We start from the raw sequence: 27,262 nt of genomic DNA on the forward strand, positions 1-27,262 counted from the left end.
TTTCCTCCTCTCTGGCTTGTGCGACACGGCGCGGCGCTGCTTTAAAGTGTTGATGTCGCGTGCTGCGGAACAATTTCGAGACGTTTTAGCTCGTACTTTGTGAAATTTACGCAATGTCTTTCATATAAGGTCGTCAGGGAAGCCTTTCGGTGCATCAGTAACTGCAGTACGCGGATATATATATATATATATATATATATATATATATATCTCTTGGAGTCGCAAACACGCGACGCGCATCAGCAGCCGCGGCGTGTGTATGTGTTGGGAACTATTTTGCGTATATCGGTTTTAATTCATCGAAGAGAACCGGCGTCTCTGTATTAACAGCATGAAATGGTAAATCTGCTCACTATCTGATCGCTTGGCGTAGGGACTAAAACATAAGAGCGCATGCTCGTGTACGGCCAACCTAACGCAACCACGAAACATCTAAGCGGCAGGCGCTATCAAATATTGGTAATACACCGGCATCCTTCAGACGCATTTCAAGTCTAGTAGGCTTGAAATCACTATATGTCCTCGCTAGCCTCCTGCATAAGGGCGATGGCGCTGGTCAACACAGCGATCACTGGGGTTGGTGAACCAGCACGTTACATATATAAGCTATGTGCTTCAGCTTTGCCTTTTGCCCTGTAAAGCCATAATATCCGAGATAGACCGCATAAAAATAATGTGATGGCTATTTTTGAGGACAAAAACTCCGTAATACATGTGAGTGCGTCGTAAAGAACGGAACGAACTCAACAGAAAAAAAATCGGTTATCGTACTCTGTCTCGAGAAAGAAATAAAAACGGGTTAACGCCACAGTACTACATATCTATAAACGTTGACGCCGCATGCTTGGACCATGCGCTATATAGAACAAAGGTATCTGTAATCCAGCACCTATGTTCGCACAGTTCGTAAACGGTCGTTTTGCTGGACAAGTATAGTTCGCACTGTAAAGTATGCTGTAATTACTAACCAAAACTATTTTATTCGTGGGTGGAAACCTCATCCACAGAACCAAGTAGTCACGCAATGTAATCTGCAGCTAACAGTTTGAATGCTTGTCAAAGTATAACATCAGAGCTCAGGACTATCGTAGAAGAAAGGTACCCACGCTGTTACGATCGTCGCGTATGTTTCTTTGCTCGTAAACAACAGCTTCTAACTAGAGGATAATAATGCAATAAGGTCAAATTAGTGAATGGAACTTTCACAAATGTACAATTGATCTCCGAGGCTGATTGTAGGCTCAAATATGCGCGCAGACATCGCGCTGCGTGCTCCGTCCGCCTCTACGACCGCATAAAGTTCGGCCATACCGACTTAAACCACTTCATTACGTCTCACAGAACCGTTTTCCACGTAAAAGACGCCAAGTCATACTAAATAGACTGCACGAGCGCGAAAACAAACGCCAAAAGCTACCGCCGAGCGTATACCTGTCATGCAAAACTGAGTGCTCACCCAAGCCAGCATACCAACTGCCCATAGGTGGCGCCACTGCGTAGCAATATGGTGGCGCCCATGAAAAGCGGTCTACAGCAAAAAATTTTATCCAGAAAGTCTTGTCGGAACTTAGAGTCTGCACCTTTGAAGTCGTTCACTCGGTCCATCCGGTACCTCTGCCGCCGTATTGCGTTGCGAGTCTGGCGTCGTTGCTCGTTCGGAGGTGCCCGGGCTCGCGATGGTCGTTTTCGTTCAGCATCGCGGGAACGTTCTTCGTCGGTAGTCGTTTCGCGCCGGCGCCGTTTACAATCTTGTTGCTGTTCCCTCCAGCGCTCCTCGTACGCATGTTGTTCTTCGGGTGTATGAACTATACGTGTCCGCCCCATCGATAACGCAGCTGCTGAATGGCTCACACCCCGACCCCTGTGGCGCGTACCCCTGTGGCACATACCCAGAGCGGTATGTGCCATTGAGCGTGGACCCTTTCTGCACTTTTACCAGGATCGGCCCACATGAAGATTTTTTTTATTGCGAAAGCAATACTGCTCGCACTTTCGGCCCATCGGTGGTCGTGGCGCCTCCTTACACAGCTGCGCGTCACGTGACCGTGTGACGTCACGCCAGACCGAGAGACGGGGCCCCAGCTCGCGGCATCGATTGTGGAGGCGGAGCCTTGCGCGCCGCTGCTGCGGCGCTACCGAGAGAGGGCGCTCGCTGGTGTGACGTCACGCCAGACCGAGAGACAAGGCCCCAGCTCTCGGCATCGATGGAGACTTGCGCGCCGCTGCTTCGGCGCTACCGAGAGAGGGCGCTCGCTGGCGTGACGTCACGCTAGGAGGATAAATAGGGCTACAGCTCGGCTCCTCGCAGTGGTCGGCGCGCTGCCTTGCGCTATGTCGGATGATGTATAACCATAAGTTTAACAAAGGGCAACCATGTCCACACCATCAGCCGAACCAAGGCGCAGCCAAGGGTATTGCTTTCGCAATCTTCCAGGCTTAACCAAGCTAGGCCTTGAGCCAATTTTTTTGTTGTGGACGCCGAAAAAAACTACAGAAGGTTAGTCCTACACAGCTTTCGGCGTAATATATGGACCGTTAGAGGGAGCGGTCCAAGTGAAACTTAAAGAACAAATTTAGGAAACGAAAGTGCAAAATATACAAATAATAATGAACCAAACTATAATTTAGAAAGATATTTATATAAGTGAGAAAAATATACGGTTTACAACATTATAGCAAATCTGTGGGTACTAAACTGATCTTGAATGCAACCAGTAATATTGAAGAGAATGTCATGGTAACCTTCTAGGAAATTAACATGGTATTCTGTTTTTTTTAAGAGGCAGCCACCAATAACCAAGCAAATGTTCCCGTTACTGGAGTAAAATTCGCAGGCACCGATGAAGAGAATAATGTGAAGACAGTCGCAATATCACCCGAAGGGCGAAGCATTGAAGCAATAGCAACAATGGAACAAGACTGGCGAGATTTTTATGACAATTTTTATCCAGTTTCACTACTATCAGTTTAATTTACAGTTTAACTAATTACACTTCTTGCTTCTGCGCATTCGGATACCGCGCATTGTAGTTAGTTCAATTACCAGCCTTTGTAGTCGTAGTAATCGATGGCGTTTTCCTTTGGTGGAGATACAGGAAAATGACAGCCATCCAGTGCTACAAATGCTTGTATGAAGCCAGTGACAGCAGAAAACTCCCGTATATGGTCTGCCATATCATTTTCTGCGACCATCTTGATCCACTGGCTTTATATGGTATAAACGACGGTCTGGCAAAATTCTCTGTAAATTATGTTCTCTGTCGATCTCCCCAAGTCAAACAAATTGGCTACTGTTCTGACCTCGGCAGAGGAACACAGCTTGTACAAAGCAAGAGCAACCCGCTTCCCCACTGACACCGCTTCTGTCACGTTTGTTGTTTGGCGTTGCATTATGGGCCTGCAGACGTCTACGTAGTATTTGAATGAAGACCCTAGGTTGCCGGAAGCTCCGCCCACCTAGGTTCGGCAGCGTGTTTTCAAACCAACGCGCGCACCTTGGGTTCACCCCAACTTGCCTTGTCGCGCGTCTCCCGGACAACATCATCCGCATTCAGCATGAGGCTGTTAAGGACAAGATGACGCTTGATGGTGCGCACTTCTGCTCTGGCAGCTTCGATTTCTATATCGATGGAAGCAATCGTCGCCACGGCGAGTGCAATCTCGCGCCTTTTCTTCACATCTTCCGCTTCGTCACTCATCACTGACTCGGCACAGTACACGAAATAAAAGGAGAGCTCACGAGGTTACCGTGCACGAAATGTTGTGTTCTGAGTCTAGTTTGCAGCAGTTCCGGCAGTAGAACGCAGAGCGTTGCTATAGTGAACCAGTTGTTCTAGTACACTATATAGCCTTGCAAAGCATACTCGCCACGCCGCAAAAGAAAACAGACGAGCACAAGGTGGCTAGCGTCGCTGTCAGCACTGCTATGTTTAGCGAGCGCACTTGCATTTTTACCAAGGTATATGTTTTTCGCATAAAATATAATGAATAGTACTTTTTATGGAAGAAACGTTAATTAAAATAGCTACGAGCGTAATTAGAAATTTCGTTCTTGTATTTCTACAAATACTAAACGCCGCTGAAAGCGCCTTTGGCGGCTTCATTTAAAAACTCGATTGCCCATGTGACACGACCACAACTTTCTTGAGGTCGAACTTCCTTAGGAAGTTTCGCGCTCCCTTATCCTGAAGAAGTTCGTGGGTGCACGTGTGAAATGGGTATTACACAACTGTGCGAAGTAAGGTTCGTAGTTTTATCTGCCGTATAATTACAGTAAACATTCGCTTAATAATTAAATTAGCCAGTAGTGTGTCACGTGCGCACATGCAAACATGACTCGATCTCACTCAATGACCACCTGCTGCGATGGCTTAGCGGATATGTGTTGCGCTGCTAAGCACGATGTCGCGGGATGAAATGCCGGTTACGGCGGCCGCACTTCTATGGGGCTGAAATGCAAAAACGCCCGTGTCCCCTGCACTGGGGGCACGTTAAAGATCCCTTGATGGTCAAAATTTATCCGGATTCCCCGACTGCAGCATGCTTCATAAACAAATCGTCGTTTTGACACGTAAAACCCCAGAATTCAATTCTTACTCAATGACCACCAACACATGCCTTCGCAGCACCGGCGTGATGAAGAACACAAACCGAGGGGAGCGAACGCTTCTGCTGCCTCCCTTTAACGCGCCTCCGGAACGTGACATTACATGAGCTCTAGCTCTAAGCGCACGCGAAGACAGCGCACATGCAACCACCAGCGAACACCGTTCGCCCATTCTTTGCCGCTGCCGTAGGTTACTTCAAAAATAAGAGGCGGTTGCCAATGGCTCAACCGGTTCACCTGCCGCCGCCTCTACCCTTCCTTTCTTCGCGAACCCTTGATCACGATACCACGCGCTCGCCTCCTCCCCCCCCCCTTTCCCATGCGCGCGCGAGATGTTGCGCATCAAGTGACCATCAGCCTAGGATTTGCACACTTCCCCTCGAGCCTACAACATACGATATGTGGGACGCCATAGGACCCTATCGCACTTGGACTTTATACAAAACACTGAGGAGCCCAACGAACCAGAACTTACGGAATGTTCGCGTCTACGGTGTCCCTTTGACAGCGTTAATTGATACTGAAGCCCAAGCGTCCATAATGAGCGCTAACGTCCGTCGTCGACTGAAGAAGGTTCTCACACCTGCTACTACACGAGCCGTACGCGTCGCAAATGGCAACACTGTTGCCGTCACTGGAATATGTACTGTCCGTATAATCATCGCCGGCCGCCACGTCACAGTTCTTTTTACAATGCTGACCAATTGTCCCTATGACCTTATACTCAGACTAAACTTCCTTATAGCGCATTACGCTCAAGTCGAATGTTCTGCCGGTACCCTTTGCCTCGAACTTCATTTTCTCCCGCATACTCGAACCGAACTCCAGAACAATTTTAGTACGACCATTTGCGTCTGCCTATACCGCTTAAAGCCTTGACTTTTGTCGATTTGATATCATCTCTCCCTTTACCCAATGGAGACTGCGTCGTCACGCCTCCTCCCGATGTCCTTTTGGTGCGCCATATCATTGTCTCCCACTCCGTCGTACCCGTTGCAGAAAACCGGACATGCCTCCCTGTTATCAATTTTCGCCTGACAAAGCAGGTTCTACCCGAAGGTATATCGGTGACCATGCTATAGCAGATGACCACCTCACCACTCTTTCAGTAGACGTCTATTGCGAAATTTCAGCATGTCCACAGGATGCAATTCGCCTCCATGTCACATTTAGTCCCATGATTCCTGCGGACCTAATGTCTGAACAAGCAGCAGCTCTATGCTCGTTCTGGTTTCCTCCTGCGACAACTTCGACCTCAACAATCGACAATTTCCGCCTTTCCGCCACTTTCTTCAGGTTATGCCAAATGAAATGTATGTAAATAATACAGGACACATTCTTTGAACATTAATGTGCTCCCGCACGGTTGGCCTTAGTGCCTTGCTTCTTCAGTTTAAGCATCTTTTCTGCAGCTGCAGAGAGCATTGCTCGCGGGTATCCCGATTCAGTAAGTCGATAAACCTGCTTGTCGAAACTCTTTCGCAACTGATGAACGCATGATTTCTTCAAGGCATTGTTAAAGGATGAATGAACGACACTGCGCTTTACGAGCTTAGAATACGAAGAATGAGGCATCAAAACTTGTTTATTTCCTCTAGACTAGAATGCCCAGCAGACCTGTTTTGATGAGAAATGTAGCCCTAAATCAAGGAAACGTAAATAGCAGTCAACAGGAAGCTTGTGAAACACTATTAAAGGTGCTTAGCACTGACGCAAAAATGAAATTATTTCGAAAGGCTGCTTTTATAAGTCATTCTCATAACATTGTAAGAGCAATAAAAAGTCATCAACAAATCTAAGCACACATAGTACTTGCATGGGTATTAGTAGCTGCTGCAACAGTCTGTCTAATTTCGCTAAGAAAATTTCACTCATAACGCGAGCAATGCAGGATCCAATGCAGATACCGTATTTTTGTAAAAAGGTGACCCCATTCCGCTTCACGTAAGTGGTGCCAAGGTAGGTGCTTAGCAGCTCTAAGAAGGAACCTGCTACTAACCGGAAGCATTTTGGAAAGCCACTACCCCGTAGCTGTCTACGCAGCACGCTACGCTAGTTAGAAGGGCATCCTGCGGTATCGAATAGTGCAGATCGTTCATATCTATTGAAAAAGCATTCATCTGTTTGGTCTCATTTCCTGCAAGAAAGGATACAACTTCTTCGGAATTTTTTATTTTAAGCGGGCCATCCACCAACAATTTATCTAGCTGCTACTTCAAGTACAAAGATAAGCATTTCTGCCAAGTTCTGTTTTCCGATGCAGTTACACGTAGAGGACCTTCAGTTTTATGGGCCTTAGCTACAAAAACACATGAAGCTTAGTGCCTGATCAGAATTGATAGCACTGGATAGCTTGGTGAGATTTAGCCTTTTTTTAACTTACGGTTTTGGCTCTAATCTTTGGCAAAGAAGTGGCCACGCATTGCTTAAACGTTGAGCTAAAGGGTCGGATGCCTTTGTCAAGTACATCGACTTGGGCATCCTGCAAAACTGCCTTCCTTGTCCGCACATAGCAGAGACAGCGCATGTTCTTTCAGGTAAAAAAGAGTCTTAAGGCTCCTTTTTGACAAACCACAGCGGATCAGCACATCTAACCCTTCGGCTGCATATATCTCCTGCTGAACTTCGGGCACACGGTTGGACAGTTTTTTGGTCATGGTAAGGAGCTCCAGAGTACTCTTCTGGAGTTCGACAGTGAACTTTGGCCCACAGATTAATACCTGCTGCAGGGACCCCGAGATGGAAGCATTGCCCAACAAGTGAACAGGATTTGCACTTACAGGAGTCTTCTTTGCAGCAGACCTCGAAGCCTAGGGAGTATTTACTGCCACAGGTCGTCAGTGAAAGTATTTACCACACGCATCCATTCCCTCCACACGTTCCCAGCACGATACTTCGTTTACCTGAACTGAAGGGATGCTTGAAGGTGGTCCTTGTAGAGGCGAGCTTGCCGTAGCCACTCCGAACGCACAGTCTTACAGACCCTGCTCCCATGTCCTGTCGAAGGCGAAACGTAGCCCAAGAGATCCACGACTTCAGGAGGAAGAACATTGTTTCTTATGCAAAATCCCAGCTGTCTTCCACAGCAGTAGGCACCCGCGATGAGTGAGGCGACATAGGCAGTGTTGAAAGAGGTAGAATGGGAGCCCACAGAACCAGAGATGTAACTGGTCAAGACGTACTTTTGGGCTATTTGTTTCATATCCGTAGCAAAACAGCGCCAGAGAACCCAAGGGACCATACGAAGAAGAACGACACGTACAGAGGGCGCACTAACAACTGAATGTTTATTCAATGGATGCGCAGAATAAGTACCGAACATGAATAAACAGAAGATATGAATACATAAGAAGCGTGAAAGAGCATCACATGGTCAAGCCTACTATACGTGAAGAATGGTTCCTGTAAGAAATCTGACGTCGTTCTCTGAGAGCATGACGGACGGCTTGCTAACACAAGAATCACCTAGCTTTTTTATCTCTAGCGCTTCAACAATCTCCCTGTTAGCCTATCTGTTGATCTGGACAGGGTGCTAGCTTTTTCCAGTGAAGGTGTGCAAACGCACGGCTTCAGAGATGCCACAACGTTGTGAACTTGTATATACGCACTTTCTCCCATCATCATCACCATCATCATCATCATCATCATCATTCATCGGCCCTTTTTCTTTCCGGCCCATTCCCCCAATCTAGAATAGCAGGCCAGAGAAAGCTATAGCTCAGTCCAACCTTCCTGCCTTTCTGTAAATCAATTTTTATCTATCTTTCTTTCATATTACTTTACGGAATGCATTAATTGCGTGCATGAAGGGAATACGAAGAATGGTAACTAGGCAGCATAACAACGCTTCCGTACTACAGTCTTCCACTGGCTGTTTTAGAAAGGCGTGGTCGCTCATATCAGCGCAACCGAGAATGATGCACAGGTGCTTACGTGCACAAAATCTGCGCGTTTTGCTATGTTCGGACATTAATTGATGTCACTGATGGCCGGCTAGCATTCAATCTCAAGCGAACGAAGAGCGGTCGCAGCACCTGCCGATATAAACAAATGCGCCGGTCGGTGCTTTGGACTGTCAGCGGTGTTCTTAGGGGTTACAAATAAGGAAAGTCGTGCTCCACATCTTATATTGAGTATGCGAAGCGCTTCCCCAAGAAGGGGTAAAACACCTAAAATCGCAAGCAGCACATATAAAATCAGTGGTTAGGGCTACCCTTCATCTTCATGTTGCAGCGCGATATGTTGCGCATGGGCGCTGGCTCTCGTGGTAGCGGGTCGATTGGCGATTTGTGGCTAGTGAATTCGTCGGAATCGTAGCTGTCACTGTTTGACAAATTCCAAGAGCTGGCGCAGCTCACATTGTCACCCGAACGTCAGGCGAGGTCACGAATGAGCTGAGTGTCTGCTCTTCGCTGGTTTCGTTCGCCCCAAGCGCGAGACCGGCATACCTTGCGTGCCTTCCCCGATGGTGTAACTACAGAACGCCTGTGTACCTCGCGTGACATCACACGAAGGGGTTGGTTCGGCAGCTCAGTCAGGTTTCGGTTTATATTTTGCACTTTTACGCTTATTTAAAATTATTTTCGAATTCGGGCAAAAATAATAGTATCAGACGCGTTAGAGGGGGGAAAGGGGGTCTCGAGTGCGTAAATATTCCATTACCTTGACATGGTCGAGAAATTGCCGGAGTTGCCCTTTAAGGACAGGGAGACGGATGCGGATGATTCATTATACATTTATAATCTGCCGGTCCCTAATGGTGAGATTGATAGTCAGATTTGTTAATTATCGAAATAACTGTAACTGACGCACTTTTTAGTGCTTACATGCACAAAATCTGCATGTTTTGCTAAGTTCTGACATTATTTGATGTCACACTGATGACCAGCTATAGCATTCTACCTCAAGCGAACGAAGAGCGGTGGCTATACATGCCAACGTAAACAAATATATATATATATATATATATATATATATATATATATATATATATATATATATATATATATATATATATATATATTGTACCGAAGAATAGGAACACTATAGTTGGTCCAGCTGTCCAGCGCTCTTCTCTGGAGACGCCTCTCGCGCTGAGAGCCCGTGCACTGCTCTCACGCCGGTGACTAATAAACGCCTTTACAAGTGGTGGAGGTTGCTTCGGCCTGCAATGTCAACCTTGAAACTTCGAACCCGTTCCCTACGCTCAACTATGCCGGAGGACGCATCTTAGCAAACGCCTCCTGCTCCATCCGAGAAAGGGCCTCCTCAGTTGGTCTTGTGCTCTGGTGCGCCGTCCACAGCGACCCTGTAAAGCCCAGACCACACGTACGCTTGCGGACGCGCGCAAGCTCGCGTTCACGCGCCCACGCATGCGCAGACGGTGCGGCATGGCGCGTACGCGTCGAAACGCGGCGTGATCTCGGGGAACAGCTCCTCTCTGTTATCGCGCGCTTCGGTTGACTCGCGTCGGCGCGCCTGGCTACGCAGCTACGGCGCGAAACGATCAACTCTCAGTGAAGCAGATTTATATTATGCAAGAAAATGCTTCTTTCCTTCTTTTGCATTGATCTAACCGCTATAAAAATATTACAATTACGTTTATAGAAATTGAAGCATTTTGAAACACTGTCAGTAACAAATTACGAAGTGGCGCCTGCCAAGGCGTCTGTGAGTGAGGCCAGTGAGCGCGCGCTGTCGCGCGTCTTTGTGGATGCAAACCGCCATTACAGGCGAGGCGCGGCAGGCGCTAGGCGCGCGGACGCGAGCTTGCGCGCGTCCGAAAGCGTACGTGTGGTCTCGGCTTAATTTCCAGCGGCGCGTACGACACCGATGTCGAGGACTGGCTGACGACATATGAAAGGGTAAGCGCCCACAACAAATGGCACAATCCCGCCAAAATGAGCAACGTGCTCTTCTATCTCGCGGGTGTCGCCAGTCTCTGGTAGAGGAGGAGGAGGAGGAAGTAAACTTTATTACTCTAGAAAGAGTAATTCAGCGGTCGGGCCGGATGTCTTGATCTTCTATTGGTTGATGAAGATGTCCGGCCTGCATGGTTGGCGCCCCTATTCCAGGGCACCACTGAGCGTGGCTGCTCGTCGGGCATGATCCACCAGCTTCCGTTGGAGGCTAGGGTCGCCGCTGGAGAGCACGCTCTCCCACTGCTCCGTACTCGGATTTTCTATTTTGTGGAATTCCTGATTCGTATTGCACTCCCATGTGATGTGATAAAGTGTGGGTATTGCACCACACCACGGGCATGTGTCCCTGTATTGACTTGGGAACATTTTGCATAGTATTGACGTAGTAGTTCTGCGGAAACCCGCAAGGTGGAGAGAAGTAATGAATAAAGGGAAAATGAGACATCCACCTGTTCGTAGCAATTGCTACAAAGGAAACCCATACGGGTTCCTCGAAAGAAAAGCCCCATAGTCGAAGAAAAATTCGTCCTGGTCCGGCACTCGAACCCGGGACCACCGCCTTTCCGGCGCAGCCGCTCTACCATGACAGCTAACCAGGCAGCTAGCAGATGGCAGGGCGAAGTCGAATTTGTCGACAACACGAAGCAAAGGCAAGAGTTTGACGTAGTAGTTCTGCGGAAACCCGCAAGGTGGAGAGAAGTAATGAATAAAGGGAAAATGAGACATAGGAGTTTCCTTTGTTGTTGTTTTTTTTTTCTTCAACTATGAGGCTTTTCTTTCGAGGAACCCGTATGGGTTTTCTTTGTAGCAATTGCTACGAACAGGTGGATGTCTCATTTTCCCTTTATTCATTTTGCATAGTATATGTAAATTTGGGAAAGTTCCTGTCTGCAGCTTTCGCCAGTAAACTGCCTGTTGTTGAGTGAGTGTATTGTGGGGCGGGGGATATCTGATCCTCGTCCCTCTATGGTAATTTAGTATGTCAGAGTACGTTGGGATCACTGTCATGAAACCCTCAGGATCTCTGTTTAGGTCCGCTCGGTTTGCATGCTCGCGAGCGATCCTATCAACCCTTTGGTTGCCCTCAATCTCAGTGTGCCCAGGTACCCAAAATATGGTTTGTCTAATGCGTTTATTCTGTTGGCCAGCGCGGAGAAAGATTTGGAGCGCTTTTTGACCGATTCTGCCGTTAATGTAGTTTCGGCATACTTCCTTGGAGTCTGTTAGAATTATAAGGGATCTATTTGTGCGGTAGCCCTCCACAGCTGCTAGAGCAACAGCCATTTCCTCTCTCTCGGTTACCGTACAATCCCGTGCCGAAGCGCAAGCGATTTCCCTATAGTTCGAGTCTATTACTGCCGCGACAACTCTTTATTCTGTTTCCCTTCGTTCTCGAGGATATACAATCTCTGGTAGAACAACCATGAGACCTACTTTCCGACGTGGTCCTCGTTCAAGACCTCCTTTGTGGCTGTGTTTGATCGCCCTGCTGTGCGCAAGCTGCTAGCGGGAATCGCGTTTGCGAGAACGTGCACAGCAGCCGGGTGAATCATTTACCAGTTACATCGAAGATGTACTGGACTTGTGTAAGAAAGGGAATGCGACGATGTCGGAGTCCGACAAAATCAGAAATGTCTTAAAAGGAATAGAGGAGAATGTTTTCAACATGCTCCTTGCCAAGATTCCTCAGCTCTTGACCGACATCATCATTCTATGCCAATGCTACGAGGAGCTACGCAGGCAGCGCTCGTTGACACGTCGCCCTTCCTATCGCGACGACCTCATCGCTGGTTTGGCTACTACCTCCGGCCAACCAGCGTTGCTTGCTGAAATGAAAACGTTCGTTCGGGAGGAAGTTGCACGCCAGCTCTCCGTGATATAATTCACTCAGCCGCCGCATCTCCAACAGCCTGCATCGAATTTTATGCCTCCACTCCGTCGCGCGATCGAGCAGCAAATCGCCCAGGTCTTGCCAGACCAGAGCCAGCATCTTCTTGCGGCTGCACCACTAAGCTACGCTGACGTCATTGCGCCGCCCCAACATATCCCGCCGGCTGCACCACTTAGCTGCTCTGAAGTCGTCGCAAGGACCCAGCCACTCTCTTCAAGTATGCCTCTCCATTTTGCCGACTTCGTGCCTAGGCCCCGACTGCCGCACGCCTTGCAGTCATGTCAGCAGCCACCCTGTACAACGCGTCCTGTGACGTGGATGGGAGCTGCCCCGGCGAGCCGGTGGCGTACTCCCGACAACCGGCGAATATGCTTTGCGTGCGGCTACGCCGGTCACGTCGCACGTTTTTGTAACCGTGTGCAGCCGCCTAGCGCCGCACCACCCGTGACAAGCCAGTCCAACCGTCCATGTTACGGCCCCCGCGTCGGCTATGTCGCCGACATTGCGCCCGATGACAACTACGCACCGTTCACTTTCACCACGCCGTCGCTCACTGTCGCCGATGCGACATCGCCCCGTAACTAGAGACGAGGAAAACTAATCGTTGCAGTCTAAGAGGCAAGAGCTGCGACAATGTCGAAATGTGAAAGTCCTCACCGCAGTCCCTCGAACGTAATCGAAGTGTTTTCGAAAGTGTTTTCGTAATCGAAGATTTGCCCATCTGCACTCGTGGACACTGGAGCCGCCGCATGTGTTATGAACGCTAAGCTTTGCCTTTTACTTCGGAAAGTCACGCGAAGCCCGTTTCTGGACTGTCCCTCCGCACAGCCAGTGCTCAGCATGTTCACCCCTAGGCGGCTTGTACTGCTCGTGTTGTCATTGCCGACGTGCTATGCACCGTATATATATATACATATATATATATATATATATATATATATATATATATATATATATATATATATATATATATATATCTGCAGGGACGTAGATAAGTGGACGTTCCACGTCCACCACCTTGGCCGCGAGCGGCGCTGGCTAACTCCCTCAGGGCCATGGTGTAAGAATAAGCTCTATTTTTACACCGTGCTCAGGGCTGATCTTGTGCACAAATACCCAGGAAAGTTGCCGGAGAGATGGCGCCGCGGTAGCTTAATCGATAAAGCATCACACGGGTAATGCAGAAATGTTGTTTCGGTGCTCACGTAGCGGCAAGTTGTGTTTTCGTTTACTTTCATTTCCCTTTACCTCACTATTTCCATACTTCAGTTAAACGTCCCAATCAACTTCATCTATGCTTTCTGTCGGCTCATATCGGTCACTGGTATGGTTGTGAGTGCATATGTATAGCGTGACTGGATTTTTCAACGAGACAAGCCTATTTAGAAAGATAAGAAGCACAACTTCGCGGTTATCGTCGGATGTGCACGTGCACCTTTCAACTAATATTGAAATCAAATATGATTTCACTTTAAACATAGACACCAGAGTCTTGGTAAATGCAAAAAAGAGACAGGAGTACAATGAGCTTTCAAGATATAACCTCTTCAATGCGGAGCCTGGTTTCATCCGAAATGTAACCTCACCTAACGTGGAAGCGCTCCTGATTACCGCTATTATTTTTTTTTACCGAGCAGGGAAGTGTATATAGGTGAAAATAAGGCGGTAGTCGTGAGCTAGCACGCGTTTTTAGTGACTTGTGCTTCGCACGAATCTATCCCTCCATAATAAAGTGATGACGTCTCCACTTTTTCTTTCTTACATTCACCTTTTAACATAGTACTTACCTGAACTTGTCTGTAATGCTGCGCCAAATGTTTCATTCAGCGTGGAGCGTGCGCGCAAACGGTAGTTCAGTCAACAATATCGCATATATTTAATGGAAGGAGGTTCTGTGTGTGCAGGTACACTATGCAATACCCGCTCATACACTTGTTGCTATTGTGGAGGGGCCTTGCCGCACCTTTTACAAAACATGCCGAATGTGTCTGGTATTAAAAGCTCCTCACGGATGTTACCCGGTAAAACATATTTAAATGCGCCATCTACGGTCATCGGCTTCAGCTGCCTTGCCTTCGCGGCTTTTATCGGCTTTTGGTCGCTCGAACTCTGCTCGAAGCTCTGCCCACCGCGTCCAAGCGGGACGATTCGCGCCACGCTGCTGTCACCATGGCAACAAGCCAGTGTATCGACATGTCATCGAGTTCGAAGCGGTGTTCCATCTCGGAGGTCGTGGCACTGGCGGGTGCAATGATGTCATTTCGTTTTTTTTTTTTTTTTTGCCAGAAGATGACGCTACCTCCAATGACATCTTGACTCTTTTATTTCTGCTAGAATGTACATCTGCCGGAGGCACTAATGTCGTATGACAACGTCTAAAAAAATCCGGATAAATGTCGTCGTGGGTAAGAGTGCGCAGGATTATATTCGAAAAGTTTCTGCAATTTCGTCAAGCAGAAGGAAGAAACAGGTGTTTTTATTTTTTAAACAAAATTGTGGGCTCTCTAACTGTGACTTCATGAATATAGTAGGTTTTCATGTTTATGAATTAAAACCGGAACTCAGCGATAATAGCGCCACGGTATCAGAGCCCAAAGTGAACTGTATGTAGTAAATATTAGTAAAAGTAAAATATAGCCTACTCTACGGTATGTAGTATCACCCGACCTAAGCTGAAGAAATCAAAAGCGGGATTATTGAAGTTTCTTTATCTCTTTCATTTCAACCGGAACCAATCGAACCCACGACCTCGTGCTCAGCAACGCAGTGCCATATCTACTGTGCTAGCGCAGTGGGTGCACGATATGTTAGACATGTCAACTCGTTAACCCATCGTACACAAGAGAATAACATTCACTCGTAATGTTTGTGACAGTGTAATATGATCAAAATATACTCCCTTTAATATCACTTTAATTGGCTGGTGACCGAGGCAGTTGCAACATGTGCATGGTTTGGTGTTGCATTGTTCACGCATTCAGAAAACAATACCGAAGGTTTAGCCACTTGGTCTACGCTCCAGCGTTACCGTTTTAGCGAAATACCGGGAACACCGGGACGTACAGCCCCAACTAGCAGCGCTCGCGGCGACACCTTGTGACGCTCACGGCAAGGGTCGTAGAAGCGTTGCACGATTTGGTCCCTAATGTTATCGTTGCCGCCTTGCATTTATGTATGCGGTGAAGCTTACGCAATGTATTGCAGTGAAGAACATCAAGAGTGGAAAGGGGCTATTGTTCCTTAATTGGACACGCACGCACCCGCTGTCTTCTGTCGCAATAGGAGCGCCGGGAGGCCTGATAAGTATACTGGCACGCCTTCAGCGCTATTCTGGACGTGACTGTCGCGATTTTAGCCCTTGTGTTGCCCACCTTGCTTGTCCCGTGCTATGAGACCTTAACAGGGCCTAGTACACGAGTAATTAACGCAGAAAGTTGGGCTAGTCGGTGTTGATGCACTTGTTGTGACATAGTTTCTAGCGCAAATAAGAGTGACGCAAAAAAAAGCGCGGTACAAGACCGAGCGCTCTGTCCTCTCCCACCCTTTCTTCCGTTAGTCTTGTTCGCGTTAGTAACTATGTCATAGCAACTGCATCAACACCAACTTGCCCAAGTTTCGGCGTTAATTACTCTGGTTTCTAGTACATTGGGCCCTTTCCTAACGTCTGTTCAACTTCAGCTAGTGCTCTGTCCTGTCCCACCCTTTTCTTTTCCGTTAGCCTTGTTCGCTCTAGTAACTATGTCACAGCCTAGTACACGTTACGCGCAGTCTCTGGGCACAGTACCAGCACCGAGACGTCTAGCAACTGCACTGGGGCTATGGCCGTGCTCCCATATAGGGCGCGAACAGCGTGGAATAACGGTGGGATAGCAGGGCATGAGCGCTGCCGATGCATCACTTGGGTGGTCCCGAAAGAGGCCGCTGCTGAAAGAAACAAATGGCCTCCGTGAAATGGCTTGATAAACAAAATATTACTTTTTTAGACAACTAATGTCGCACTTGAGACTTCAATACAAGTGGCTGGCCACAGGCACGTCAGAAACATCTTCGATTGGCCGCTAGTGCAGTTATTAGGAGTATCTGTGCTCGTACTGCGACTGGAGATGGCACGTGCGCAGGACCCCGTTATGGTCTCATACATGACGTGCGCAAAATGGAAGGAACAAGGAATAAAATTACCACAGCAACGTCCAAAATAACTCTGAAGGCCTGTCGGTACACTTATTAGGTGACTCGGTTCTCATAATGCGACAGGAGACGGCGGATGCGCGCGTGTATAAGAAAGGAACACATATGTCCCGTAGCAATGGCCGCGTTCCGCTTTAAATATGCTTCACAGCAACACATTACGTATGCTTCCCCGCATAAAATTATTATATTGCAGCGAAGCTGACGTTAAAAAGACGAATTATGCAACGTTTTTTTTTCTTTTTTGTTTTTTTTTTTTTTAGATCCTTGCCTAGCTCAGCTCAACCGAACCACACGCACAGGTCTGTCATTATATTCTGTCGCTGTGTGCTCTTGTCTACTGGCGTATATGTTTTCTCAATTAGGCAAACTTCCCGAGGTGGCGTTATAAATTAGCGTCACTGCTAAAACCGCCACGCCAGCAGGTAGGTGAACTGCAAACGAAAGTGTAACAGAAGCGAAATGTAACGGCCGCCAAGAAGAACCACACAGCAGATTATATTAAGGTATGAGCACAGCATCACTAAATGTCACCACCAGCTCTGCTGTTCGCTTTCCCGGTATTCCGATAAAACAATAGAGCTCAAGTGATACGTGTCGGCTAAAAATATCATATAGTTGATCTCGACTCCCTTCCCCACCTCGTGGTCCTCCCGAGAAACATACGACAAAATCTCGGAAGGCGAGAGTGTCTTGGCGTCTTGCTTCAAACACAATGGATTGCTCTCAGTTTGATTGATTTCTCAACATTGAGTTTATTCGGAAACATCCTACAAAACCAGTGCATGTGCTGCTCTTATGTTGCCCACTGGGCGCAGCTACCCGCCGTACATAAAAGCCTTAACGTCGTTGACACCGCATAGAAAGAGAGCCGCGGAGAAGCGTTGTAGGCTGTTCCCCATCACGCACCGAAACCACCACCACAGGGTGAAATGCGCACTCCCATCTCACGTTTGAACAAAATGAAACATGGCGCGCAACATAAAGCGAAGGGTGCACCCGGCACATGTCGTTTCTAACAGTATTGCCCCACTAGTGGAGCTCGGTGGTTGGTATGAATACATAAATAAATAAATAAATACAGCGCAAGTGAACATTAATATGAAGGGGAAAAATGCCGTTGACAACAAAAGTCTGTAGGACCCGGAGAAGAAACACTGGGCTGCACGAAACATTGACTTGAATTTCGTACAGCTTTCCATAACAATACCTTCATATGACAGAAAAAAAATCTAGTGATGTTCACATGCACACACGGTAAAGTCATACGCAAAAAAAGAAAAGACAGCTATTTACACAGTAAGGCAGTAGTAGCATGATCCGTATTCACAACCCTCATCATTCTTTTTTTGGTTGAAGTATGCCCGTGCTGGCTGCCCTTCATCACAGGCAAGGGGGCATAAATATTTGGTGGCGAAAAAACCGTATAAGGACGCGACAAAGTAGCCACGCACGTTGTAACCCTTTCGTAGCACAAATGTTCAGCGCACTGGCACGAGTGGAGCTCACTTTTAGAGCTCAAGGGGCAAAGAAAACACGTACTACATCTCTTTCTCCCCAAGTGCTATATCTACTTGAACACTCCTGATATGAGTTCTCCACAGAACTACGTCTCTCGTATGCTGCAAAGCTTCGGACGTTTGAAGTAGTTTTATGTGTTTCATTTGCATTCGTGGGACTGAATGTGGTATGCGCGGCAGGTGCGGCGTGATTATCGGAGGCCCGATTGCTTAAAATTTAAAGTAGAGACATAAAAAGAAGTGGTTGTCCACAAATTTCACTCTAGAAACCTCCTTTTCACGCCTTTGATTGTGGATTTTCATTCCTGATGTCTGTCGTCGAGGACACCACGAAAAAAAAAAAAAGAAAGAAACAGCCTCGTACCGAACGAGACAGGCGCATATGTCAAGTGGCGTCGTTACAGACGTGTCGAGACTTGACGCGGCGGCAGTTCTAGGGGCCGTAGTCCGCTCCCGCCGACTGTTGACACTTCACCAGATACTTCAAATATCTGCATTGAGCATCTGTGTATCACTACACTGAATTTATATGGCTGCATAGGTAACTTGTTAATAGAGTAATGTGCAGAAGCCTGCCCTGTTTGTTTGCCCCAGCGAATTTTTTTTATTTCTTTTTTTTTGCCTCATATCACGTGTTCTGTCCAGTCCGGCGCACGTTTGCCTTCTTATAATTTGACGACCGCAAGTATGGAAATTTAAACCTAAATCTGAGTTTAGTCTGCCTGGACACGATAATGAGGTTACGCCTGCTTGAAATGCCCCCAACACAATATAATCACACGAGAAAGTTGTTGCAACGGAGCCGCTAATGATGTACAGGAGAACACAAGTGCTACTATCGTGCGGTAAAATACGAAGAGCAACAGACACGCACAACGCCATTCTAATAGTATGGCCCTCACGGCTTGTGCGCGCATGTTACCGAATGCTACTCGCTCGTGATGAAGTATCTACACGATATGACTCGCACTCTGACTGCCGCACTCCAATTATTCATGTATTGCACTCACAAATATGAATGCAACCCCCCCCCCCTCCGAAAGTTAATTTTCCCACTGGCAACATGCACAACATGTTCAAAGTGTGTCGGTGGAGACTTTGGCGAAGCTTATCGATGCAGTGGCGGTTCGTATATCACCACAGCAGCATACGCACCAGGTGTGTTCGTCTATTCTGAACCCAATGCAATCGCTGCAGGTAATAGTCATGATCCTATCGAAAAGCAGCATCGCCGCTCCTTGATTAAGCCGTGGCGTCGAATTTTGCGAAAGTAAATGGACGAGTTCAGTTCTACCCGTACATGGCTATGAGTTGCCGCGTTTACATTCGACACGGGCACAGATTAAGATAAAGTTGATAATCACCCCGTGCGCTCCACATTTGTGTTTTCTTCAAGTTACTGCATGTCAGCAAGCGAGAATTTTTCGCGGGAAGCGGGCTCTTCCGGCCTGGTTCCGAGGCTTCGCTAACTTCTCTACTTTTTGCGAGCAGTGTTCCTGCATATGAGCGTATATGCAGAAACACTAACTGCGAGCTATAAACCGCTTCGGTATTTTTCATCTGAAACGTAATGCTCAGCAGTTGAAAATGTACCAAAATGTGTATCAGAGCGCTCGGTGGGAACAAAAATGGGCAGAATGAAAGAGTTACAAGTCCGCGCCATTGTGTCGAACGAATGTGATCCTCCTAAGTCTACGGTTAGCAAGTTCATGTTATGGACTTCACTTTTCTCTGTGCGACAAAGTACGCAACGGTGCAGATGTAAATCACCAGCAGCGTCGACGCAGTTATGCTGAGTGCCATCACGGAATTCTTGGAGGCGCACTTGTCCATCAGCGCCACTGTCTCCTGGTAGCTGAGCGACTCTGTAAACACGGAAACAAACACGCTGGGGTTCAGCAAAAGTGCTAGCTTGGTGAGGCTTTGGCGAAGACAGTTCACTCAAAGACGCACCCCGATTTGAGTCCTGTTTTCGTCATCCGTCGACATATCGTGGTTTACGGCGTCATTCAACGCATAAATAATAGGGAAAGAGGCATTCCATCCATTGTATATCACAGTTTTTGCTTAACAGCTCATACTTACCAAGGCGCTATCATTACTATTGCCACTTTTCCTGCGACAACCGAAACATTTCGTTCTTTCGACATGGATTCCATTATTTCTCTTTGAACCTACTGCAATGGTTAACACGAACTACAAACAATTACGAAAAAGACATATTCGTATCTCAATGGACTAAGACGGCGCGTGCAACAAACTACAAAGTATGCCAATAGCATCCGTTCAGAGAAGCAAGCGCGCTTCGGCGACGACTTACATATATGTCGCACTCAGGGTTTTCCTCGTGCCTGGACCTCAAATAAACGGCGGAACGACATCGTCAGCTTCAGCAGATCACGAGAAGGAAAAGCTATCGGATAACGCTTCTTTTTTTCTCTCCTTATTGCGTCTTCTGCCTCGTATGAGAAATGCAACCGCGATTCTTTCCGTGATCCGTTCAATTAGACGTTCGGGCAGGTTCACAATGTGGGATCAGCTGGACGCTCACCGTTGATTGTGGGCGGCCTCTCTGTCATGGACCTGGCGGCTGGTTCATCCCCGATGTCCAGCACCAGTATCTCCTGGCTGAGCGTCATTTCCTCCGTGGTCCTCTTGGAAGTACGGGCAGACCGCTTGCGACGTCCCCACGACTCAATGTTCTCCCGGCCGTGCGTGCAGACAACCTGAAAATGCGGCGACCAAATGTCATTTCAGCCGTCTCTGGCCGAGTATTTCTCACCCCGCTTGTACCGAATAAGTGCAGAAAACGCTGACGTATGCATCGTGTATGCGCGACGTGCGTGATGCCTTCAGAAAACGGTGCGGTAGAAACCCCTTCCTCTGGCGCAGGATTTGCTCTCTCTCTCTCTCTCGCAAAGAGAGGGACAACGAGTTCTGCCAACTTAGCTGTGGAGGTGTCCACTCCTGTGGCGTAGCTGAGTAACGTTCAATGCGATTAAGGAATTTTGCTTGACGAATACGGAGGCAAACTCGCAAAATCTAGGGGTAATACTTTATATTTATTTCACTTTCCACGCTATTTGCCCTTCGTCAGTGGCTAAATTAAAATTAAATTATGGGGTTTTACGTGCCAAAACCACTTTCTGATTATGAGGCACGCCGTAGTGGGGGACTCCGGAAATTTCGACCACCTGGGTTTCTTTAACGTGCACCTAAATCTAAGTACACGGGTGCTTTCGCATTTCGCCCCCACCGAAATGCGGCCGCCGTGGCCGGGATCATCAGTGGCTACGACGCTGCAACTTGAATTGCTGGGACATACTTTCGTCACAACGAATGACGCCAAAAAAAAAAAAATTATGACATGGGTTTCATAACAAGCTTACAACCCTATAGCGCCTTCAACAGTGCACTGTTGTTTTAACATTTACATAGTTGCAGGCACTTCTACTTTTTCTTTCCATGTTACATTCTGATCCCACGTGTACGCGTATCAGTCTCACAAAACCTTAGATGTCGGGAAACAAGCAGAGGGGGATAAAGCACGTGTACGACACAATGCGCACGCGCGTCATTTTCTCCGGGAAGTGTACCTAGACTGATTCTATCGGTATGTTTTAATGTTTATTCTTTAATAAGATTTAAATATGAGTGTCGCGGGAGCTGGGGGAGGGGGGGGAGGGTCAGGCTGTTCAGATAAAAAGACCGAGAGCGCGGAAGAGGTGGTCGTTGTACTATAACCGGAGCAGTTAAACCGGAGAGCAGCTGCAAATTCGCACTGATGATCATGCGGACTTGACATTAAAACGAAAGCAACATCGCTTTTCTTCTCGATTCAGTGTTTCTTCTGTATTTCAGCTTATATCCGATAATAGTGATGAAACAAACGACATTAGTTCTAGCGCGCTAGCAATGATCTTTTTTTCTCGATGTTCGACGTTCGTTCAAAACTGAAGTTGATCTAAGGAAAAAATTGACTCGCCATCCTGGCCCTGCGAAAGGGAATGTGCCGCGAAGCAGTTGAAAGCCTCCACTACAACTGCTAAGTGGGGTATGCAATGCTTTATGGCTTTAGAGTAATGGCAGTAATGCTATTTTAGAATAATGGTACTAATGGGAGTAATGGTAAATTTTACAGCACGCCGCCGCCCATAAAGGCGCTGCAACAACATTGAAAGCAGCTGATAGGCTGTTCATTTTGTGTACGAAAGGCTAGGGAGGTCACTCCCCACTTCGCAAGCAGCCGTCGCAGCGGCAGCTTGCGCAAATGCAATCTTTGCCGGAAAACGTATTCGGGGAGCGCTCCGCGCTTCGCATTGCATGTAGGCGCAGGAGCGCCTTGTCATCAATTATTTGTTACGGATGTGTATTTGTGGAGCTTGTTCTTGATTGAAGCGTATGCTTAATGAAACGTATGCTGTTCTGTACGTTATATGCGTGACTCCAAGGAATGTCTGCACTGCTCACTTCAATTTGCTGAGTGCTTGTAGCATCTGCTTTACGGGGGTATGAGCCATGGCATTTGGAGGTATGAGCCATTGATGATGACAGTTTTCTGTCGACGTTACGCCAAGAATAAATACCGGGATCCTAGCTATAGACAGCTTCGCTTTAAAACATCGGCGCGTGGAGAACTGAGGAAATGAAAAAGAAACAAGACAGCGCGTAAAATCGGCTACATTTTGTAACGTTTTCACAGATAGCATTCTTAGAATGTATCTCTGCAGGAGTTATGAATAGGTCACTGAGTGATCACCTCCCTGTGTTTATGATGTAAAGTCCCTTTGTTCTTTAACACAATTACACATTACCAGTAAATTAAGACACAGACTACTGACATCAACTCATTAGAACTATTTCGGTCCATGCTATTAAATTTTGATTGGACACTACTGTATATCCACGTTACTGAAGACGATGCCTTTAATTTTTTTAAAAACAATTAACATTATTTTACAATAAAGCATTCCCATACAGGATTACAAAAAAAGCTCATGAGCCGTAGATAACGTCCCGCAACCATAAAGTGATTTCTAAGGAGAACAAGCTATACCAGAAGTTTTTGCTGATTCGTGACCTCCTTAATTTCTTAGTGTTAAAAAAATACCGGAATAAACTAAGTGTCACATTAAGAAAATTTTAATATGAATATCACTTACCCCTATTTGAAGGTATTAGTAATTTAAAGGTCCGCTGGAGTAGATTAAACATGATTTTAGGTCCTGAACGACCTTGCTCACCTGTTTCTGTTAGAATTGATGGTGTTAGATGTGCTGGTAGAGATTTGACTGACAAGTTTAACGATAATTTAACCTCCCTTGTTAAAAGTGAGCATGATACTGGTGTTCTTGATTACGGGGAAGATCAGGCACATGATACGTGCTTTTATTGATATGTGATTTTATACGCGATCTTATTGAGTGTGATTGCGATGAGATAGTATCCACGTTTAGGCGTATGAAAGTCACCAAATGCGCAGACGCTTTTGGATTGAGAATGCAACCTGCATTACGTGCAATAGATGTTATTTGCCCAATCCTAACGTATATTTAAAATGGGTCGCTCAGTGGCGGTATTTTTCAATCAGAGATGAAAAAGGCGAAAGTAGTCAATCTTCATATAGGAGGTGCTAAGACAGTTCTCAATAATTATAGGCCCATATCTATTTTACAATTTTTTCAAATGATTAGAGCGAATTATCTATGTGCATCTTTCTCATTTCTTTCAAAAATATAGTTTGAGAACCAGTAAAGAGTATGGTTCTATAGAAAAATTTTCTAGTGAAGTTGCATTGCTCAAACAAAAAGAATTAATTCTTAATAACATAGAAAACAAAATAATTAATTTAGAAATATTTATAGATTTCTCTAAAGCGTTTGTGGTGTGCCTTATGCTGTGCGAGGTATTTTCTTGGATTTAATGCCTAGGTACTTGCGCCATCATGTTTAATATGTGGTTATTGGCGACGATCACTCTTCCTGTTATACTATTAAACACGGCGTTCCTCAAGATAGCTTGCTCGGTCCTTTGCTATGCATTATTTATATTAATGTCTTAATATAGATGTACACGATGGACTTGCCACACGTCCTTGTCTGTATAAACGTTCGTGCACGTTCACGCAGCGAACCCTCAGCTTGGGTAGTTGTACTCTAGCGCGGCAAGGCAAGCCTCGACCGCGAACAGGGGGCGGGAACGTTCCATTTGCGACGCGCTGGTCTGGATGCTGCTTGAGTAGGTGGCGACGGATCAGCAGACGAGCGTCATCAAGCTTACACAAAATTTCTGGACAGTCACAGTTGTTATGAGCGCAAGTGTAAGCGAGCCGATCACCCTCTTCATTTCCGGCGATTACTACGTGGGAAGGTATCCATTGAGAAACGAGAGGTACCCCACGTGATGAAATTTTGCTCGCAGAGTCAGTAATGCTGCGCACAAGAGGACAATCAATCTCACTGCGTCGCAACCTGTTAAGGGCAGCGCGGGAGTCCGTAAAGATGGCAATCTTCGATGTAGTTAACTCCTCTAGCACGTATTTCAGTGCAACATTAATCGCTGCTAGCTCAGCAGTTGTTGACGAAGTTGGATGAGGTATAGATAGATACTAATATTCAATATATTATATATGCAGACGACACGAGGTTGCTTTTGTCAAATACTGATGAGAATGATTTTGTCAAACAAGCGAATAACACCTTAGACAAGTTGAGTCCTTGATCAATCAAAAGTTTTCTCCTTATAAACTCCAACAAAAGTAAAGAAACATTCTTCAGGGCTACAAATCAATTTCTTTCTGTCAGCGCTACTCTTACCTTAGGAGGCAATGCCATAGAAATTACACAGTAAAAATTCTGGGACTACATTTCAATGAATTCATGTTATGGGATGCTCACATCGAGCATCTGCAGGTAAGCTTGCCCGTATAGTTAGAGTCATGAAAAATTTCAGCATTTATTACTTGTAAAAGCAAAGCTTAATTCAAATAATGAATTTTGGTGTGGGGCAGTATACAACACCAACAAACATCACGAAGCTCTCATTTATGCAGAAGAATTTGCTTAGAGCAATTGCTAGCGTGCCTTACAGAACAGATTCTGAACCACTGTTTACCACCTGTAGCATCATGCTCTTATCCAACATGTACAGTTACCGTCTTTTACAACTATAAAAATCACAGATTGAAGGCGGCATATTATTCGTATGCGAAGTTGCTCCACTCCCCCACGCCAACATTCACTACCACCCTACATGACACCATGAATACTTGACTGTGTCTCTCCCGCCGCGTACCAACCACGGCTTTCAAACTGCAAAATATACTTCGTTATTATATATATATATATATATATATATATATATATATATATATATATATATATATATATGTGTGTGTGTGTGTGTGTGTGTGTCTGTGTGTGTGTGTGTGTGTGTGTGTGTGTGTGTGTGTGTTCAAGTTTGGCTCATTTTACATCTCGATCAGTGCAATTTCTCATGCATCTCTTCGAATCATTTCTCGTAAATTTTTCATGTATGTACATCATCCTGCCCCTGTTTCTTTCTAGTATGTATTGAATTTCCACAATGATATGTTATTGCATTTGTTGTATGGTTAATTTTATGCTGCAGCATAAAATTTGTTTTCAGTCTTCTTTGTAAATAGCTTCGACCTGTACTGTCTGCTTTTATTGTGCCTGTACCGCTGTACCGATGTATACATGAAGGAAGGGAGCACCATCAAGCCGCGACTTAGCGGCTTTGTTTTCTTTTTCCTCTTTCTCAAACATGTACCTATGCATGAATGTCTGGAATAAAAGACTGAAACAAAAAAAAGGCTCTGACCATCTCCCAGTTAAACCTAGGCATAGGTGACTGGGAACGGCACTCGGGGGCTGCTATAGTTCCTCAAGTCTTCAGGCATCGATGACGGCTTGATTCCGTGCAGCTGCGCAACTTCGCGTGTGCGTGCAGAGCGAGAGAGAGAGAGAGAGAGACAGAAAAGTGGTAAGTGAGATTAACTAGGCAGAGCCCGGTTGTCTACCCTGCTGCGCTGGAGAAGGGGAAATGGGGGACTGAAAAATGAAACGGAGAGAAGTTCTAAGTATGCACCCACACATACGCACGAAGCATTAACGGTTCAGTTCGCCACAAGCACAAAAGTGCGCAGTGTTAGTTGTCTGCCTTCTAACTTAACACTACCCGCCATTCTATTCTATTTCTCTTTGGTGTTATCAATCCTTTAAGTATGTGTACTTCAAGGAAAGCATTAGGTGCTCCATGAACGCAATTTGCATCATCGTCTTCTGTTTCACTGCCATCATCATCCTCTTTTTTTATTATTATTAAATGTATTTAAGGAGAGGTTGGTGCCTATGTGTGGCGCCGGCTACTGCTCTTGTCTTGCATCACTATTATCGTCGAAAAGTTGTCAACAATCACCAAACTGAACTAATAAACACATGAACGAACATTCGCGTACTTATAGTCTCAGTACTGCAATGTAAATATATCTTCGCGCAACAGAAGAGTTCACATAGCATAAATACTCATAAAACCGAAGTGTTCACACGCAACGCATGTGTTCACGAGCATAGATGTTCACAAAACTAAGATGTTCACCCAGAAAATGTTGGGCACCTGAATGCCGCACTCTAAATGCAACAAATACATATTCCACATCAACACGAAGACATAATGAACATGTAATTAAGGGTGCCTGTTAATAATAACAGTGCGAGCAATAACTGTTGTATGACTTAGTATTTGTGTGATATTGTTGATTCCTCCAAAAATTGTACTAAGGCGCGCGCAGCGATGTTTTAAAGTTTTTCTGTTGGCATGGACCTAAAATTTTTCCTAAGGATAGTTGCCGTCTATCCAAGTCGTGTAGTTTTTCCAAAAGGATCTTGCGGGGTACATCAAGATTTTTACAGTGTAGAAGAAGGTGTTCCATGCCTTCTTCGGCCTCTTCACATCAGCATGTAGCACTGTAAGTTTTCTTATCATATACAGGAAGCTTTTCGTATAAGCATCGCCTAGCCGAAGCCTATGAACTGCAGGCCGAGTAATTTTACAACAGTAATTTTTCAACAAGCCGAGTAATTTTAAACGGAATAATTAATTTTATTCCAAGATC

At 46.1% G+C, this 27,262-nt stretch overlaps 1 protein-coding gene across 1 annotated transcript in view; it reads right to left on the bottom strand.

Annotated features, from left to right (window-relative positions):
- Positions 1–19,184: 19,184 nt before the first annotated feature.
- The window catches only part of tyn (trynity), a 52,028-nt gene continuing 43,950 nt past the window's right edge, over positions 19,185–27,262 (bottom strand). The window contains exons 12-13 of the mRNA XM_075694678.1: positions 20,692–20,852; positions 19,185–20,014 (exon numbers count right to left, since the gene is read on the bottom strand). Coding sequence (XP_075550793.1) covers positions 19,834–20,014; positions 20,692–20,852 — 342 coding nt within the window. The 3' untranslated portion in view covers positions 19,185–19,833. The remainder of the gene's footprint in view (positions 20,015–20,691; positions 20,853–27,262) is intronic.

This window comes from Dermacentor variabilis, chromosome 1 (genome assembly GCF_050947875.1).
Source record: "Dermacentor variabilis isolate Ectoservices chromosome 1, ASM5094787v1, whole genome shotgun sequence".
NCBI lineage: Eukaryota > Metazoa > Arthropoda > Arachnida > Ixodida > Ixodidae > Dermacentor > Dermacentor variabilis.